This window comes from Melanerpes formicivorus, unplaced genomic scaffold, assembly GCF_026170545.1.
Source record: "Melanerpes formicivorus ecotype bairdi unplaced genomic scaffold, bMelFor1.0.p_v2 SCAF_137, whole genome shotgun sequence".
In the NCBI taxonomy this organism is placed as follows: Eukaryota; Metazoa; Chordata; class Aves; order Piciformes; family Picidae; genus Melanerpes; species Melanerpes formicivorus.
Window position 1 is genome coordinate 861,981 of NW_027142489.1, and position 17,363 is coordinate 879,343.

Genomic DNA, 17,363 nt, shown 5'->3' on the forward strand with positions numbered 1-17,363 from the left:
GCAAAGCTGCCACTGCCCTTCACAGAACCACAGCAGCATTCAGTTGGGAAAGGCCTTGAGGATCACCAGGTCCAACCACTGACCCTGCTCCCTTCTGACCCAGGGCAGTCTGTGGGTCTGTGAGCACTCCCTGCCTGTAACTGCAGCAGGATCCCTACTCACCCAGCTCCTCAAGCCCCAGCCATGGCACCCCAGCCAGGCAGCCCATAATGCTCTGTAACCCAGCAAGGCTCAGCTTTGTTTTCTTCTCATGCTGAGGGAGAAGGAAGCTGGCTTCTTGTAGCCTGGATTCCCCTGGCTACCCCTGAGCAACACAGCCCCAGGATGCAGGGCAGAGCACAGAGCCCAGAGCTCAGCACAGAGCCCAGCACAGAGCTGAGCTCAGCACAGCCTGTACAGAACCACAGAAGCACTCAGGCTGGAACAGAGCCTCAGGAGCACCAAGTCCAACCCAGAGCCCTACTCTGCAAGGGTCAGCCCTAAACCATAGCCCCAAGCACCACATCCAAACTACCTTTAAACACAGCCAGGGCTGGGGACTCCACCACCTCCCTAGGCAGCACATTCCACTGCCTTTGCTGCTGGAGAAGTGTTGTTCACTGGCTGGCTTCCCAAGGGCTCTCCCTGCCAGGCTGCTGCCCCAGCTCTGCTCCAGCAGGAGCTCCTGCAGGTGCCCTTGCAGCCCAGCTGCTCCTTGTGAGGGTTTGATGGAGCCTGGTTAATCCCAGGAGGATCTTCAACAAGATGTCAGAGGGCAGAGAAGTTCTCAGGGCTGGCCAGAGCAGCCAGGACCACACAGAGGAATGGTCAGGGTTGGAAGGGACCCCAGGGCTCAGGCAGCTCCAAGCCCCTGCCATGGGCAGGGACACCTCACCCCATAGCAGCTTGCTCACAGCCACCTCCAGCCTGGCTGCAAACACCTCCAGGGGTGGAGAGCTCTGCCTTCTAGTCCCTGGAAAAGCAAAGCCATCACCCTGCAAGGGAACAGGAGCTGCCTGGGAGAAATTCTCCCCCAGTCCCTGGTTAGAAAGTGGGGGAGCAGCAGTCGGGGGGGGGGGGGGTTAAAGGAGGCTCTCTGCCTTCAGGCTGTGCTACAGAGCAGCTGGAGCTGCTTGTTTGTCACTTAGCAGCTCCCCAGGAGGGTGGTGAGAGCCTGGCCCAGGCTGCCCAGGGAGGTGGTGGAAGCCTCCTGCTGATGCCTGGAGGTGTTTGCAGCCAGGCTGGAGGTGGCTGTGAGCAAGCTGCTGTGGTGTGAGGTGTCCCTGCCCATGGCAGGGGCTTGGAGCTGGCTGAGCCTTGGGGTCCCTGCCAGCCCTGCCAGCGCTGGGGTTCTATGCCCCTAGCAGTCCCTGGTGCCTGGGCAGAGTTTTCCTTGCCCTTCTGTGTTTGTCTTTAGAGAGCAGGGATGCTGAGGGCAGCAGCTGGCTGCTCACTGCCCTTCCACTTCCCCCCTCAAGGTTTTCAGGGGGATGATTGAGTCGGGAGGGGGAGGCTGCAGCCTGCCTGCAGGTGTGCTTGCTGTGAGCCTGAGCCCACAGGCAGTGTGGAGTGTGACACCTTGTGTCTCCCCTGGGACAGGACCCTGCTAGCAGGCAGCAGCTGGAGGGAAGCTGCTGCAGGGTGAAGTGACAGCTTGGCTCTCCTGTGCAAGGTGGAGCTGCTGGAGTCCCAGCAGGGTCCCTGTGGCACCCCAGGGCAATGAAGCTTTGCTTTCTGTTCAGGAGGCTCCAGCTGAAAAGGAGGAGGAATTATCTTTGGTGTGAGGCTACAGGAGGCCTGGAGCAGGCTCCCCAGAGAGGTTGTGGAGTCTCCTTCCCTGGAGAGCTTCCATCCCCACCTGGATATTGTGATCCAACCATGTGCTGAGCTGCAGCCAGAGCAGGGAGAGCAGCAGCACAGGGAGGGGATTCTGCCCCTCTGCTCTGCTCTGCTCAGCCCCCACCTGCAGCACTGCCTCCAGCTCTGGGACCCCAGCACAAGAGAGACCTGGAGCTGCTGCAGAGGCTCCAGAGGAGGCCCCAGGGATGCTGAGAGGCTGCAGAACCTCTGCCCTGGGGCCAGGCTGGGAGAGCTGGGGCTGTGCAGCCTGGAGGAGAGAAGGCTGCAGGCAGAGCTCAGAGCTGCAGCTGCAGAGCTGCAGGGCAGCTGCAGGCAGGCTGGGGAGGGACTGCTCAGAAGGGGCTGTGGGGCTAGGCCCAGGGGCAATGGTTTGGAGCTGGAGCAGGGCAGAGTTAGGTTGGAGCTGAGGAGGAAGTTGTGCAGAGGGAGGCTGGGGAGAGCCTGGCCCAGGCTGCCCAGGGAGGTGGTGGAGGCTCCATCCCTGCAGCCCTTCCAGCTCAGCCTGGCTGTGTCCCTGGGCAGCCTGCTGCAGCTGGAGCTGTCCCTGCTGCCTGCAGGGCTTGGCCAGGAGGCCCTTGGGGGCTCCCTCCCAGGCCGATGCTGCCTGCGGGCTGCCCGGCGCCGCCCCCGGCCCCGCTGCCGCCTCCCCTCCGCGCCCAGCCTTGCCGTGAAGCTGTTTGGGCTCCGTTGCTGCAGCAACCACAGGGCCGGGCAGCGGCTGGCGGCGGCGGGCACGCTGGTGGTGCTGGTGTGTGCTGGTGTGTGCTGGTGGGTATTGGTCAGTATTGGTGAGTAATGGTGTGTACTGGTGGGTGCTGGTGAGTATTGGATGGTGCTGGTGGGTGCTGTGTTCCTCCCCTGTGGGGCCAGGCTGGGAGGGTTGGGGCTGTGCAGCCTGCAGGAGAGAAGGCTGCAGGCAGAGCTCAGAGCAGCCTGCCAGGACCTGAAGGGCTCCAGGAGAGCTGGGGAGGGACTCTGGGCAAGGGCTGGGAGTGGCAGGAGCAGGGAGAATGGCTTGGAGCTGGGAGAGGGCAGAGGGAGAGTGGAGAGGAGGAAGGAATGGTTGGCAGGGAGGCTGGGGAGACACTGCCTGCAGCTCTGCTGTCCCCAGCAGGAGGAGGCCACAGAGCTGTGGAGGGAGGCCAGGGGAGGCCACAGAGATGCTGCCAGGGCTGGAGCAGCTCTGCTGGGAGCACAGCTGAGGGAGCTGGGGCTGTGCAGCCTGGGGAGGAGAAGGCTCCAGGGGGACCTCAGAGCTGCTGCCAGGAGCTGAAGGGATCCTGCAGGGAGGCTGCAGAGAGACTTTGGCTGAGGGGGTGTGGAGCCAGGCCAGGGGGGAAGGGTTTGGAGCTGAGGCAGAGCAGGGTCAGAGTGGAGCTGAGGCAGAAGTTCTCCAGCAGGAGGGAGCTGAGGCTCTGGCCCAGGCTGCCCAGGGAGGCTGTGGCTGCCTCCTGCCTGGGGGGGGTTCCAGGCCAGGGGGTAGGAAAGGGAGAGATATGATATTTCCCCCTTGTAACAAAGGGGCTGGGCAATATCAATCAATCTATTAATAACCATTTATTGATAGGAGAGTTGCCAAAACATATCCAAAGGTTGGAGGTGCAGCTGGAGCTCTTCCCAGCGGGGCTGTGCAGGATTTGAACAACTTTATCCTCCAGAGCAGAAAGAGGAGATGCAGGGAGGGAGACTCCACAAGGAGAGCCGTGCCAAGGGGGCAGGCACTTCATTGCTCTCAGCTGGCAGTGCCCCGGTGGGCACTGCTGCCGCCGCTGCGCCCGGGAGGCTGCGGGACGCCGTGCTGTGCCCGGCGCGGCAGGGTGCCCGCGGGCGGTGCGGGGCTGGCTCCGGCGGCTGAGGAGCTGATAAGGACGCTCTCTGTGCAGGGTGATTCAGGCACTGCGCAGGCCTGGCCGCAAGGGGAGGCAGACCTGGCACCTCGGCTGGCTTGCGGGCTGCATGTCCGGGCTGTATCCCAGCGCTGGGCAAGTCGGGGCAAGTTTAGTCCAGACAAGGTCCAAGCGGGTTCAAGCACACAAAGCTTGAGCAAGGCAAAGGCAAAGCACAAGCAAGGCTAAGCAAGGCTGAGCAAGGCAAAGGCAAAGCAAAAGCAAGGCTGAGCAAGGCTGAGCAAGACTTGAGCAAGGCAAAGCAAAAGCAAGGCTGAGCAAGACTTGAGCAAGGCAAAGGCAAAGCAAAAGCAAGGCTGAGCAAGGCAAAGGCAAAGCAAAAGCAAGGCTGAGCAAGGCAAAGCAAAAGCAAGGCTGAGCAAGGCTTGAGCAAGGCAAAGCAAAAGCAAGGCTGAGCAAGGCTTGAGCAAGGCAAAGGCAAAGCAAAAGCAAGGCTGAGCAAGGCAAAGGCAAAGCAAAAGCAAGGCTGAGCAAGGCTTGAGCAAGGCTTGAGCAAGGCAAAGCAAAAGCAAGGCTGAGCAAGGCTTGAGCAAGGCAAAGGCAAAGCAAAAGCAAGGCTGAGCAAGGCAAAGGCAAAGCAAAAGCAAGGCTGAGCAAGGCTTGAGCAAGGCTTGAGCAAGGCAAAGCAAAAGCAAGGCTGAGCAAGGCTTGAGCAAGGCAAAGGCAAAGCAAAAGCAAGGCTGAGCAAGGCTTGGGCAAGGCAAAGGCAAAGCAAAAGCAAGGCTAAGCAAGGCTGAGCAAGGCTGAGCAAGGCTTGAGCAAGGCAAAGGCAAAGCAAAAGCAAAAGCAAGGCTGAGCAAGGTGTGAGGCTGAGCAAGGCTGAGCAAGGTGTGAGGCTGAGCAAGGCTTGAGCAAGGCTGAGCAAGGTGTGAGGCTGAGCAAGGCTTGAGCAAGGCAAAGGCAAAGCAAAAGCAAGGCTTGAGGAAGGTGTGAGCCAGGGTTTGCCCTGAGTGGGATTCTGCATCGCCGAAGTTCCTCTTGCTGCTCCTTCCAGGAGAGCTTCAGCCATGGCCACAGGCCAGAGCCAGCGCCCCAGGGGGGGCCCCAAAGGCTGTGCTGGGATCCAGAGCTCTGTGCTGGCACCTGGGCACCTGAAGCTGGTCAGAGAGGCCAAGGAGCCTGTGCCTGTAAGTAGCTGCTGTGGCCAAGGAGGAGTGGGGGTTAATTTCCTGCTGTGCCCCCTCTGCCAGCCCCTGCTGTGCCCCCCCTGTTGTTTGGCAACAGGGTGCAGCTGGGCACCACCTCCCCTGCTCTTTGCTGCCCTGCTTCTGCTGGAGGTGGTTACCTTGGTGCTGAGCTGCCTCAGGGGAGGTCCTGAGTCTTGCCTGGATGTGGCCCTGGAGCCAGGGTGAGTGCAGTGGGCACAGCCCCGGGGCAGAGGGCTTCCTGCCCTGCCCTTTGGGTGGGCACTGCTGCCTCCTGCTCACCTGGCACTGCCCACCCTGACCACTGGGCTGGTGCAGGGCTGCTGAGCCTCTGCCTGCAGGCTGGAGGGGCAGGGCTGGTGCCAGGCAGGGCAGATGCCCAGGCACTGCTGTGTCTGCCCCTCAGGTCCTGCCCCAGGGCTGTTCTTCAGCTCTCCTCTTCCTGCCCCATCCCAACAGTGTGCTGCTGGGGAGCTCTGGGCAGGGTGGAGCTTGGGGCTGTCTGCTGCTCTTCCTCTCTCTTCTCTGATGCTCTTCCCCTGCTCTCTTCCAAGCTCCCTGGCTCAAGCCAGCAGGGCTCAAGAGGGAGCAAATGCCTGAGGAGCAGCAGTGCCCAGGCAAGGCCCATCAGGTCTGGCAGGGGCTCCTGGGGCAGAGCCTTGGCCTGGGCTTGTGTCTTCTGCTCTGCATCATTGGTGCTCTGATGTGGATGCTGCAGCAGGCAGCTGCTGGGACTCCCAGGGCTGGCCCAGGAGCTGTGGCCACAAATTATTCATCAGTGGCACTTGAACATGGAAAACCTTTCTGAGCAGAGGCAGTGCTGGGGCTCCTGCTGCTGCTGTGTGCTTCCAGCTGACTGCCTCCTGCTGCACTTGCAGCCCAGAGAGCCAAGCAGAGCCTGGGCTGCAGCAGCAGAAGTGTGGCCAGCAGGGCCAGGGATGGGATTCTGCCTCTCTGCTCCACTCTGCTGAGCCCACAGCTGCAGCTCTGTGCCCAGCTCTGCAGCCTCTGTGCCAGGAAGGCTCTGGAGGGGCTGGGGGCCAGGGGAGGCTGGCCAGGAGGCTGGCCCAGGAGGGTGGTGAGAGCCTGGCCCAGGTTGCCCAGGGAGGTGGTGGAAGCCTCCTGCTGATGCCTGGAGGTGTTTGCAGCCAGGCTGGAGGTGGCTGTGAGCAACCTGCTGTGGTGTGAGGTGTCCCTGCCCATGGCAGGGGCTTGGAGCTGGCTGAGCCTTGGGGTCCCTGCCTGCCCTGCCAGCTCTGGGGGTCTGTGATTAGAATCACAGAGGGGGTTGGGGTGGAAGGGACCTCCAAAGGGCATCCAGTCCAACCCCCCTGCACTGAGCAGGGCCAGCCTCAGCTTGGGGCAGTGCCACTCAGCCCCGGGGGCTCCCAGCCCAGCAGAAGCTGATTCCCCCCTCCAGTCTCCCTTGCAGTGAGTGCCCAGGGAAGCCTCTTCCTCTCTCCTGCCTGCCTGGCAGCTCTGCCTGGCTTTGGTTCAGGGCTCAAGGGCCACAGGGAGCCAGGGCAGCTCCAAGCCCTCTGAGCCTTGAGCTCCCTTCCAATCCTAACAATTCTCTGGTTCTGTGGTTCCTGCAGGGGATGCCTGAGAGCCTGGAGCAGAGCCTGGCTGGCACTCAGGAGGGGAAGCTGCCCTGGATCATCCAGAAGCAGAGCAAGCCTGAGGAGAGGAGGCTGCCCCTGGTTCCCCACCTGCCAGACATCAGTGCTGCCTCCCATCCCAAGGTAGCTTCCTGCTGCCTGCAGGTGCCATCTGCACAGGGGGGGCTGCTTTGTGCCAGGCCTGCCTCCAGCTCAGCCCAGTTCCCTGCTGGGGAGCTGCTGTTGGCCTGCCCAGCTGCTGCTGCTGCCTATGGTGGGGTTCCCTCTGCCAGGAGACACTAAAAACCTTCCTCCCTGGTGAGTCTTTGGGGTGCTGGGTGCTGAGCAGCTCCCCAGGAGCCAGCAGAGCCTCCTGCAGCCCTCAGGCAGCTGGGTGCTGGCTGCAGCCAGAGCAGGGTGGGCAGAGGGCAGCAGGGGGGATCCTGCCCCTGGGCTCTGCTCTGCCCCCACCCCCAGCCCTGCCTCCAGCTCTGCTGTCCCCAGCAGGAGGAGGCCACAGAGCTGTGGAGGGAGGCCAGGGGAGGCCACAGAGATGCTGCCAGGGCTGGAGCAGCTCTGCTGGGAGCACAGCTGAGGGAGCTGGGGCTGTGCAGCCTGGGGAGGAGAAGGCTCCAGGGGGACCTCAGAGCTGCTGCCAGGACCTGAAGAGATCCTGCAGGGAGATTTTCCTGGGGAGCTGCTCAGCTGCTCCCAACCCACTCTGCACCCAGCCTGGCTCTGTGCCTGGGGGTGCCCCAACCCAGATGCAGGACCTGGCACTTGGTTTGTTCCTAGGCTGTAGATGCAGAAAGCTCTGTGGGGCTGGGTGGGACTTGGTCTCTCTCCTCAGAGCAAAGACCATCCCCAAGCTGTTTCCCATGGAGCCTTCTATAACTTTTGGGGTTCCATGCACCCCAGGAGTGCTCCCTGGCTCTGCCCAGGAGTGCTGTGGTGAGCTGTGACCAGCACAGGGCTCTGCCTGGCGCTTTGGAGGGGGGGAACCTGGAGAGGCACCAAGAGGGTTGCTTAGCTTGAGCCTGCTCAGCACAGCCCAGGAGCTTGTGACCTGCCCAGGAGCCAGGGGGGGAGCTTCTGCTGGCAGTCACCAGGAGCCTGGACTTGACTGGAGAGCAGTGCAGGCTCCTCACTCAGGACTCCTCCTGCCAGCAGTTCAACCTCTCACTGCTCTCCCTCTGGGGAGGGACTCTTGAGGCTGTCAGGGAGGGACAGGCCTGGGGGGGCTGGAGCAAAAGGAGAAGTGGGGAGCTGGAGATTGGCTGTGAGGAAGAAGTTGTTGGGCAGGAGGGTGGGGAGAGCCTGGCCCAGGCTGCCCAGGGAGGTGGTGGAAGCCTCCTGCTGCTGCCTGGAGGTGTTTGCAGCCATTCTGGAGGTGGCTGTGAGCAAGCTGCTGTGGTGTGAGGTGTCCCTGCCCATGGCAGGGGCTTGGAGCTGCCTGAGCCCTGAGCTCTCTCCCAGCCCTGCCAGCTCTGGGGTTCTCTACTCCTGCAGGTCTCCTCAGCTGGCCTGGGCTGGAGCTGCTTTGAGCCCTGCCCACCAGAAGTGCTGTTCCAGGACTTTGTCCCACACCAGCTCTACAAAGCATCACTGCTCCTGAGGAACAAGGACAAGGTGAGGGCTGAGCACTGCCAGGGGCTGCTCCTGGGGTCCCAAAACCACAGCAGGGCTTGGAAGGGACCTCTGGGGGTCACCCAGTCCAAGCCCCCTGCCAGAGCAGGGCAGCATCTCCCAGGGCAGGGCACCCAGGGGGGGTTGGAAGCTCCCCCAGACAAGGAGGACTCCACAGCCTCTCTGGGCAGCCTGCTCCAGGCCTCAGTTTCTCCTTGGAGCTGATCTCCCTTCCCCACCTCAGCACTGAGAGCCAACTCTCCTGGGGATAACTCCAGAGTTCCTCATCCCCTCTGCCCTCCCAGGGCTCCCCCAGGGGCAGCTGCAGAGGCTCTGGGGGGTGCAGATGTTCTCAGCCACCCGAGGGGAGCAGGAATGGAGCAGAGTTCCCTGCCTGCTGGCACAAACCTCTGCAGTGCCACAGGCAGAGTGGAGCAGTGGAAGCTGAAGGGCTTGATGGGAAGGAGGCAGAGCCATGGGAAAGGAGGAGGAACTGAGGCAGGCTTGAATGAGGGCAGAGGATGCTGCAGGACAGAGTCTCTGGGCTGGGGGTGAGGGGGAAGGTGCCAGGCTCCTTGGGATGGGGCCCAGGGGCTATGAGCTGGAACCAAGGAGCTGGCTCCAGACCCCCTCAGCCAAAGTCTCTCTGCAGCCTCCCTGCAGGATCTCTTCAGGTCCTGGCAGCAGCTCTGAGGTCCCCCTGGAGCCTTCTGCTCCTCAGGCTGGGGGGAAGGCAGAGGCTGGGGCCAGGCTCTGTTCAGGGGTGCCCAGGGCCAGGCCAAGGGGCAGAGGGCACAGACTGGCACCCAGGAGGAGAAAGTTGTTTGGGGTGAGGCTGCTGGAGCCTGGAGCAGGCTGCCCAGAGAGGTTGTGGAGCCTCCTGGTGTGGAGAGCTCCCAACCCCCCCTGGGCACTGTGCCCCTGGGCATTGTGCTGGGGGTGCCCTGCTGGGGCAGGGCTTGGGCTGGGTGATGCCCAGAGGTCCCTTCCAGCCCTTCCCCTCCTGGGGTTCTGTGCTGCTCCTTCTGCTCTGCAGGTTTGCTTTCATTGCCAAGTAAAGGCACAGGGAGGGGCTCAGGGAGGGAGCTGTGGGAGGGGGCTCAGGGAAGGAGCTCTGGGAAGGAGCTGTGGGAGGGGGCTTAGGGAGGGAGCTGTGGGGAGGGAGCTCTGGGAGGGGGCTCTGGGAGGGAGCTCTGGGAGGGGGCTCAGGGAGGGAGCTGTGGGAAGGAGCTCTGGGAAGGAGCTGTGGGAGGGGGCTCAGGGAGGGAGCTGTGGGAAGGGGCTCTGGGAAGGAGCTCTGGGAAGGAGCTGTGGGAGGGGGCTCAGGGAGGGGGCTCAGGGAAGGAGCTGTGGGAGGGGGCTCTGGGAGGAAGCTGTGGAAGGGGGCTCAGGGAGGGGGCTCAGGGAAGGAGCTGTGTGGAGGGGGCTCAGGGAGGGAGCTGTGGGAAGGGTGAGCCCTGGGCAGGGCCAGGTTTCTCCTCCTCCTGTTCCCAGCAGTGGCCAATTCCTGCCTCTTGTCCTGCCTCAGGTGCCTCGGCAGGTGAAGGTCACCCTGGAGAGCTCTCCCTACTTCAGGCTGCTCAGCCCCAAGGCTCTGAGCCCCAAGGTAGCCCCTGGCAAGGTCTCAGCTTTCTGTGTGCTCTTCACCCCCGAGGAGAGCAAGGTGAGGCTGCAGGGCTCCGGGGGGCTGCCAGGGGAGGTGCAGCTGCAGGGCTGGGGCAGACACAGGGCAGCTGCGCTGGCTGGGAAGGAGCTCTCCTGCTGCCAGGGGGCTTGCACTGGGGCTCAGCCTGGCAGCAGCTCCTGCCCATGGGAAAGATGATGCTCTCAGGGGTGGGAGGCACTCAGGAGTTTCACACTGCCTGGAAGGTGTCCAGAGCAGGGCCAGGAGGGTGAGCAGAGGGCTGGAGCTGCTCTGCTCTGAGCACAGCCTGAGAGAGTTGGGGTTGTGCAGGCTGCAGAGGAGAAGGCTCCAGGGGGACCTCAGGGCAGCCTCCCAGGAGCTGAAGGGCTCCAGGAGAGCTGGGGAGGGACTGTGGGCAAGGGCTGGGAGTGGCAGGAGCAGGGAGAATGGCTTGGAGCTGGGAGAGGGCAGAGGGAGAGTGGAGAGGAGGAAGGAATGGTTGGCAGGGAGGCTGGGGAGAGCCTGGCACAGGCTGCCCAGGGAGGCTGTGGCTGCCTCCTGCCTGGAGGTGCTGAGGACCAGGCTGGATGAGGCCCTGAGCAGCCTGGGCTGGGGGGAGGGGTCCCTGCCCATGGCAGGGGGCTGGAGCTGGCTGAGCTCTGAGCTCCCTTCCAGCCCAACCCATTCCCTGGGTCTATGAAGCTGTTGTCCTAAGGCAGTTCCCAAACTCCCCAAGTGCCAGCGGGGCTGAGGCTCCCTGGGGCTGTGCAGAGCACTCTGCTGCCTCCCTGATGGGATTGATTGGTGCTGATTGCTGCTCATGGTGGGGCTGGGAGAGGTGAAGTGGTGCCAGGAAGGGCAGAGTGGCAGCAGAGTGAGAAGTGAGCAGCCACAGGAGCAGAGGGAGGCTGAGATAGCCCCAGGGGGCACTCAGGGCCACTGCTTTGTCCCTGGCCTTGCCCTTCAGCTGCTGAGTGCCTGGAGCAGGAGTTCTGCCAGCCTGAGCTGCTCTGCACAGCGTCAGCCACACTCCAGCAGCTCCTCCTGGCCTGGCTCCTGTGCTCCTTGCAGGCAGAGGCTCTGCAGGGAGGGCCTGGAGATGCTCAGCAGGCTCAGGGGGTTTGTGCAGCTGCAAGCTGAGGGTCTGGGACTCGATGAGGCTGAGCCAGCAAAGTACCCAGGGCTGCAGCTCAGCTGCAAGTGCCCTGAGAGCCTGCTCAGGAGGTGCCCAGCTCCCTGAGAAGCCCTTAGCACAGAGCCAGGCTTTGGCAGAGGCCTCTGCAGAGCCACCAGCATGGGGCTGGCCTGAAGAATCACAGCTCCCAGGGTGCCAGGGGCAGGAAGGGACCTCTGGAGAGCTCCCAGTGCCAGCCCCTGCCAGAGCAGCAGCACAGAGCCCAGCCCAGGGGCACAGGAACACATCCAGCCAGGGCTGGGAAGGCTCCAGAGCAGGAGACTCCACAACCTCTCTGGGCAGCCTGCTGCAGGCCTCTGGCAGCCTCCCAGCCAAGAAGTTCTTCCTCCTGCTGAGCTGGAAGCTCCTGGGCTGCAGTTTCCAGCCCTTGCCTCTTGTGCTCCCCCAGGGCACAGTGAGCAGAGCCTGGCCCTGTGCCTCCCTTCCTGCCCCCCAGCCCTCAGCTCTGGAGAGACATTGCTCAGCTCCCTCTCAGCCTTCTCCTCTGCACACTGCACCCCCCCAGGGCTCTCAGCCTCTCCTGCCCAGGCAGTGCTGCAGTCCCTTCAGCAGCCTTGGAGCCCTCCCTTGGCCTCTCTGCAGCAGATCCCTGTCCCTCTGGAGCTGGGGAGCCCAGGGCTGGAGGCAGTCTTCCAGCTGTGGCCTCCCCAGGGCAGGGCAGGGCAGAGCAGAGGGGGAGGAGAAGCTCCCTGGCCCTGCTGGCCACACTCTGCTGAGTGCCCCCCAGGACCCCCTTGGCCTTCCTGGCCCCCAGGGCTCATTGCTGTGCCCTGCAGCCCTTGCTGCCCAGCAGCACTGCCAGCTCCTCCTGGGGGCTGCTCTCCAGCAGATCCCCTCCCAGCCTCTGCTGCTGCAGTTTGCTCTTCCTGCCCAGCTGCAGGGCTCTGCTCTCCTCCTGCTTCAGCCTCAGCAGCTTCCTCCCTGCCCAGCTCTCAGCCTCCCCAAGGCTCTGAATGGCCTCCCAGCCTGCAGCTGGCTCAGCCAAGCCTCCCAGCTTGGGATCCTCAGCAGAGTTGCTGAGCAGGCTGTGAATGGTGAGAGCCTGGCCCAGGCTGCCCAGGGAGGTGGTGGAAGCCTCCTGCTGATGCCTGGAGGTGTTTGCAGCCAGGCTGGAGGTGGCTGTGAGCAAGCTGCTGTGGGGTGAGGTGTCCCTGCCCATGGCAGGGGCTTGGAGCTGCCTGAGCCTTGGGCTCCCTTCCAGCTCTGGCAGCTCTGGGATCCTTTGAAGGCTTTCTGGATGCCACCTCTGGGCATCCCCACTGCTGCAGCATGGTGCTGAGGCCAGCTGCTGTTCCCCAGGGCTCTGGGGTGCATCCAGCCACCTTCAATACCTTCACCAACAACCTGGGGGCAGGGCTGCAGGGGACCCTCAGCCATTCTTGCCCAGTTTCCCAGCTGGGAGCAGTGAGTGGCAGCCCCCCAGGCTGTGCTGCCCCCCAGGCAGCCCTGGGCAGCCTGCAGAGCTGGGCAGGGGCAGCCCCAGGAGGTTCAGCAAGGCTAAGAGTGGAGTCCTGCACCTGGGGAGGGACAACCTCCTGCAGCAGGACCTGCAGGGGAGCAGCTCCAGGGAGCAAGAGCTGGGAGTGCTGGGGGACAGCAAGGTGCCCTTGGAGCCCACACTGGGGTCCTGGGGGGCACTCAGCAGAGTGTGGCCAGCAGGGCCAGGGAGCTTCTCCTCCCCTCTGCTCTGCCCTGCCCTGGGGAGGCCACAGCTGGGAGATGAGAAACTGCCCAGAGGCAGCAAGGAGTGCTCATGGCCAAGGGGCTCCTGGGGCTGAGAGCCTGGAGCTGAGCAGCCCCAGAGGGCAGCTGAGCAATGCTCAGCAAGAGCTAAAGGAGCTGTGGGGGGCAAGAGGCTGGGGCCAGGCTCTGCTCAGGGGTGCCCAGGGCCAGGCCAAGGGGCAGAGGGCACAGACTGGCACCCAGGAGGAGAAAGTTGTTTGGGGTGAGGCTGCTGGAGGCCTGGAGCAGGCTGCCCAGAGAGGCTGTGGAGCCTCCTGGTGTGGAGAGCTTCCAACCCCCCCTGGGCACTGTGCCCCTGGGCATTGTGCTGGGGGTGCCCTGCTGGGGCAGGGCTTGGGCTGGGGGAGCTCCAGAGGTCCCTCCCAGCTCAACCCTGCTGGGTTTTGGTGACCCCCAGGGGCTGTGGCTTCCCCAGGGGCTGTGGCTCCCCCAGGGGCTGTGGGTGCAGGGCTGCAGAGCCCTCCTGCTGTCATCTGCTTCCCTCCCTCCTCTGCCTCTCTCCCTGCCTGGGCTCGGAGCCTTCAGCCCAGTCAGGGGCAGGGAGCTCCAGGTCTGGCTCAGCCCTCAGCACCCAGGGCTGCTGCTGGGAGCTGAAATGCCACTGCCTGCTGCAGCCCTCCCTGGGGTCACCTGGGCCTGTGCCACACAGGCAGGCAGGGGCTGGGGCTGCCTGCCCCCTCTGCTCCCCTCCCAGCTCAAAGCTAACTGCTCTGGGGGCATCCTTTCCAGTCAGTTCCTCTCGCAGCTCCTGGCTCACGGAGCTCTGCTCCGGGGCTGCGGCTGGCTCTGGGGGACTCTTGTGCCACCTCCCGGTCCTGCCTGGCCCTGCAGGAAGCTCTGCTGGGCTGGGGACCGAGGGGGAAGGGGCTGGGAAGGGACAGGCAGCAAGCTGCATCTCTGTGTCCCTCAGGCTGAGCACGGAGCTGACTGAAAGCAAGCAGCAGGCAAGAGGCAGGCAGCAGAGCTGCACAGCTCCTGCTCCTCTTGCCCTCTGCACTGTACCCTGAGGGAGCAAAGAGCACCTGGGGGGTGCCAGGGGGTGGCAAAGTGCCCAGGAGCCAGCACTGGGCCCTGGCAGCCCAGAGCCAGCTGAGTGCTGAGCTGCAGCCAGAGCAGGGAGAGCAGCAGCACAGGGAGGGGATTCTGCCCCTCTGCTCTGCTCTGCTCAGCCCCCACCTGCAGCACTGCCTCCAGCTCTGGGGCCCCCAGCACAGGGAGGACCTGGAGCTGCTGCAGAGGCTCCAGAGGAGGCCCCAGAGATGCTGAGAGGCTGCAGAGCCTCCCCTGTGGGGCCAGGCTGGGAGGGTTGGGGCTGTGCAGCCTGCAGGAGAGAAGGCTGCAGGCAGAGCTCAGAGCAACCTTGCAGGAGCTGAAGGGCTCCAGGAGAGCTGGGGAGGGACTCTGGGCAAGGGCTGGGAGTGGCAGGAGCAGGGAGAATGGCTTGGAGCTGGGAGAGGGCAGAGGGAGAGTGGAGAGGAGGAAGGAATGGTTGGCAGGGAGGCTGGGGAGAGCCTGGCAGAGGCTGCCCAGGGAGGCTGTGGCTGCCCCCTGCCTGGAGGTGCTGAGGACCAGGCTGGATGAGGCCTTGAGCAGCCTGGGCTGGGGGGAGGGGTCCCTGCCCATGGCAGGGGGCTGGGGCTGGCTGAGCTTTGAGGTCCTTTCCATCCCAGCCCATTCCATGGTGCTCTCTAGCAGCTCAGCACAGCTCCCTGTGCTCCCTCCCCACAGCCCTGAGCTCCCTGCAGGCAGCACCAGCTGCCTCCTGTCAGCTTTGCAGGGTTCATTGCTGCTGCTGCTGGGTGGAAGCTGAATTAATGCTCATTGATTAATTGGAGATGTGGCAGGACACTGAGCTCCTGCATGACTGAGCCCAGCTCCTCTCAGCTGCAGCCCAGCACCCCCTGGATGCTTCTGCAGCACACAGAGGCTGCTGCAAAGATGCTGTGGAGAGGGCTCTTGGCTGGGGGGGGAGAGGAGGACAGGGTGGGGGCAGGAGAGGGAGGCAAAATGAACCTGGAGCAGGCAGGAGAGCCAGGGAGGCACAGCTTGGGTTTGTGTTGGAAGGGACCTCTGAAGGTCATCCAGGCCCAGCCCAGAGCAGAGCCTGGGCTGCAGCAGCAGAAGTGTGGCCAGCAGGGCCAGGGAGGGGATTCTGCCTCTCTGCTCCACTCTGCTGAGCCCACAGCTGCAGCTCTGTGCCCAGCTCTGCAGCCTCTGTGCCAGGAAGGCTCTGGAGGGGCTGGGAGGTGTCCAGAGCAGGGCCAGGAGGCTGAGCAGAGGGCTGGAGCTGCTCTGCTCTGAGCACAACCTGAGAGAGTTGGGGTTGTGCAGGCTGCAGAGGAGAAGGCTCCAGGGAGAGCTTCTGGTGGCCTCCCAGGAGCTGCAGGGGGCTGCAGGAAAGCTGGGGAGGGACTTTGGAGGGGGTGAGGGAGGGACAGGCCTGGGGGGGCTGGAGCAAAAGGAGAAGTGGGGAGCTGGAGATTGGCTTTGAGGAAGAAGTTGTTGGGCAGGAGGGTGGTGAGAGCCTGGCCCAGGCTGCCCAGGGAGGTGGTGGAAGCCTCCTGCTGATGCCTGGAGGTGTTTGCAGCCAGGCTGGAGGTGGCTGTGAGCAACCTGCTGTGGGGTGAGGTGTCCCTGCCCATGGCAGGGGCTTGGAGCTGCCTGAGCCTTGCCAGCTCTGGGGTTCTGTGCAGACTGCAAAGCAGCAAGGAGGCCAAAGGCTTTCCCTGCCCCCCTGCAGCCTCTCCTCTCCAGCTCTTTCCCTGCAGGACTACTGGCACCAGCTGCTGTGCACCACTGCTGGGGGCAGCTTCACGGTGCCCATCCGAGCCCTGCCTGCCCAGCCTGCCCTGGCCCTGCCCCAGCAGCTGCACTTCCCCCTCTGCCCAGTCAGGCACAGCACCCAGAAGACTCTGCTGCTCCACAACCTGGGCCCCAGGGAGGCTCACTACAGCCTCAGTACTGGCAGGTGAGAGCTCAGCACCAGCCCAGCCCCGGGCACAGCACCCCCGGGCAGCAGCTGCAGAGGGCAAGCAGAGCAGCTGGCCTGTGGGCAGGGGGGGCTGGGGAGAGCCTCTCTTGGCCCAGCAGGGGCACAGGGATGGCACTCATCACACCATGGGCTGGGGAGGGCTGGAAGGGCTTGAATGCAACAGCAGCTGGTGGTTAACAGAGAAACTGCAGAGCAAAGATACCCCAAAGCCTACAGAGGCCCTTCCAGCACACCCAGAGGCCTCCCAAAGCTTCCCTGCTCCCCACATGAGGGTCTGCAGGACCTGGAGCTGCTGGAGAGGCTCCAGAGGAGGCCCCAGAGATGCTGAGAGGCTGCAGAACCTCTGCCCTGGGGCCAGGCTGGGAGAGCTGGGGCTGTGCAGCCTGCAGGAGAGAAGGCTGCAGGCAGAGCTCAGAGCTGCAGCTGCAGAGCTGCAGGGCAGCTGCAGGCAGGCTGGGGAGGGACTGCTCAGAAGGGGCTGTGGGGCTAGGCCCAGGGGCAATGGTTTGGAGCTGGAGCAGGGCAGAGTTAGGTTGGAGCTGAGGAGGAAGTTGTGCAGAGGGAGGCTGGGGAGAGCCTGGCCCAGGCTGCCCAGGGAGGTGGTGGAGGCTCCATCCCTGCAGCCCTTCCAGCTCAGCCTGGCTGTGTCCCTGGGCAGCCTGCTGCAGCTGGAGCTGTCCCTGCTGCCTGCAGGGCTTGGCCAGGAGGCCCTTGGGGGCTCCCTGCCAGCCCAATGCCACTGTGCAGCTGTGATATCTGCAGCAGCTCTCCCCAGAGCTGTGCTCTGTGCTGGGAGGCTCCAGCAGGAGCTGCAGCACTGCCAGCAGAGGCTCTGAGCCTCCAGGTCAGTGTCACAGCTCCCCTGGGTGCCAGCAGCTCCCCTGGGTGCCAGCAGCTCCCCTGGGTGCCAGCAGCTCCCCTGGGTGCTGATGTCACAGCCTGCTGGTTCATTGTTATCTCAGGACACCTCTCCCTGGCAATGGTTGAGTGATTTGCCTTTCCTGGAGAGCTTCAAGTGTGAACCTGAGAGCTGGGGCTGGAGTGCCAGGAGAGGGGAGTGCCAGCCTTGCAGGGTGGCATTCAGGACTGCTTTAGTCTTAGGCCCCTCAGCCTCTGCTCTTGACCTAGTGAGAGGTTAAGTAGCTGAAGCTGAGTGTGAGCTGCAGGCTGTGGGGCAGGCTGTGCTGTGCTGTTAGAGCCAGGCCTGATATCCCAGAATAGCTCTGGGTGTTGAGAGGAACCAGCACACAGACAGGGACAGGGCAGGAGGATAGCTCCCTGCAGCTCCCCGAGGGTGAGGAGAGGGTTCACAGCTCCCCAGCTGGCACTGGGCTGGCAGGGACCTGGGGGTGCTGGGGGGCAGCAGCTGGAGCTGAGCCCAGGGGGTGCCCAGGGGGGCAAGAAGGTCACCAGCAGCCTGGCCTGGAGCAGCACTGGGGTGGGCAGCAGGAGCAGGGCAGGGATGGGGCCCCTGGAGTGGGCACAGGGGAGGCCTCAGCTTGAGCCCTGGGCTCAGCTCTGGGCTCCTGACTGCCAGCAGGAGCCTGAGGAGCTGCAGCAGGGCCAGGGAAGGGCAAGGAAGGTGGGGAAGGGTCTGGAGGAAAGGGCTGGGGAGGAGCAGCTGAGGGCCCTGGGGAGGTTGGTATAGGGCAGAGAGGCTGAGGGAGGCCTCCTTGCTCTCTGCAGCTCCCTGG

The 17,363-nt window shown here is 63.9% G+C and overlaps 1 protein-coding gene across 1 annotated transcript in view; it reads left to right on the top strand.

Moving 5' to 3' along the window:
• Positions 1-2,606: 2,606 nt before the first annotated feature.
• Positions 2,607-17,363, top strand: part of HYDIN (HYDIN axonemal central pair apparatus protein) — a 130,497-nt gene continuing 115,740 nt past the window's right edge. The window contains exons 1-6 of the mRNA XM_068168409.1: positions 2,607-2,627; positions 4,741-4,873; positions 6,487-6,633; positions 7,999-8,118; positions 9,644-9,778; positions 15,446-15,645. Of these exons, the coding sequence (XP_068024510.1) occupies positions 4,754-4,873; positions 6,487-6,633; positions 7,999-8,118; positions 9,644-9,778; positions 15,446-15,645 (722 nt within the window). The 5' untranslated portion in view covers positions 2,607-2,627; positions 4,741-4,753. The remainder of the gene's footprint in view (positions 2,628-4,740; positions 4,874-6,486; positions 6,634-7,998; positions 8,119-9,643; positions 9,779-15,445; positions 15,646-17,363) is intronic.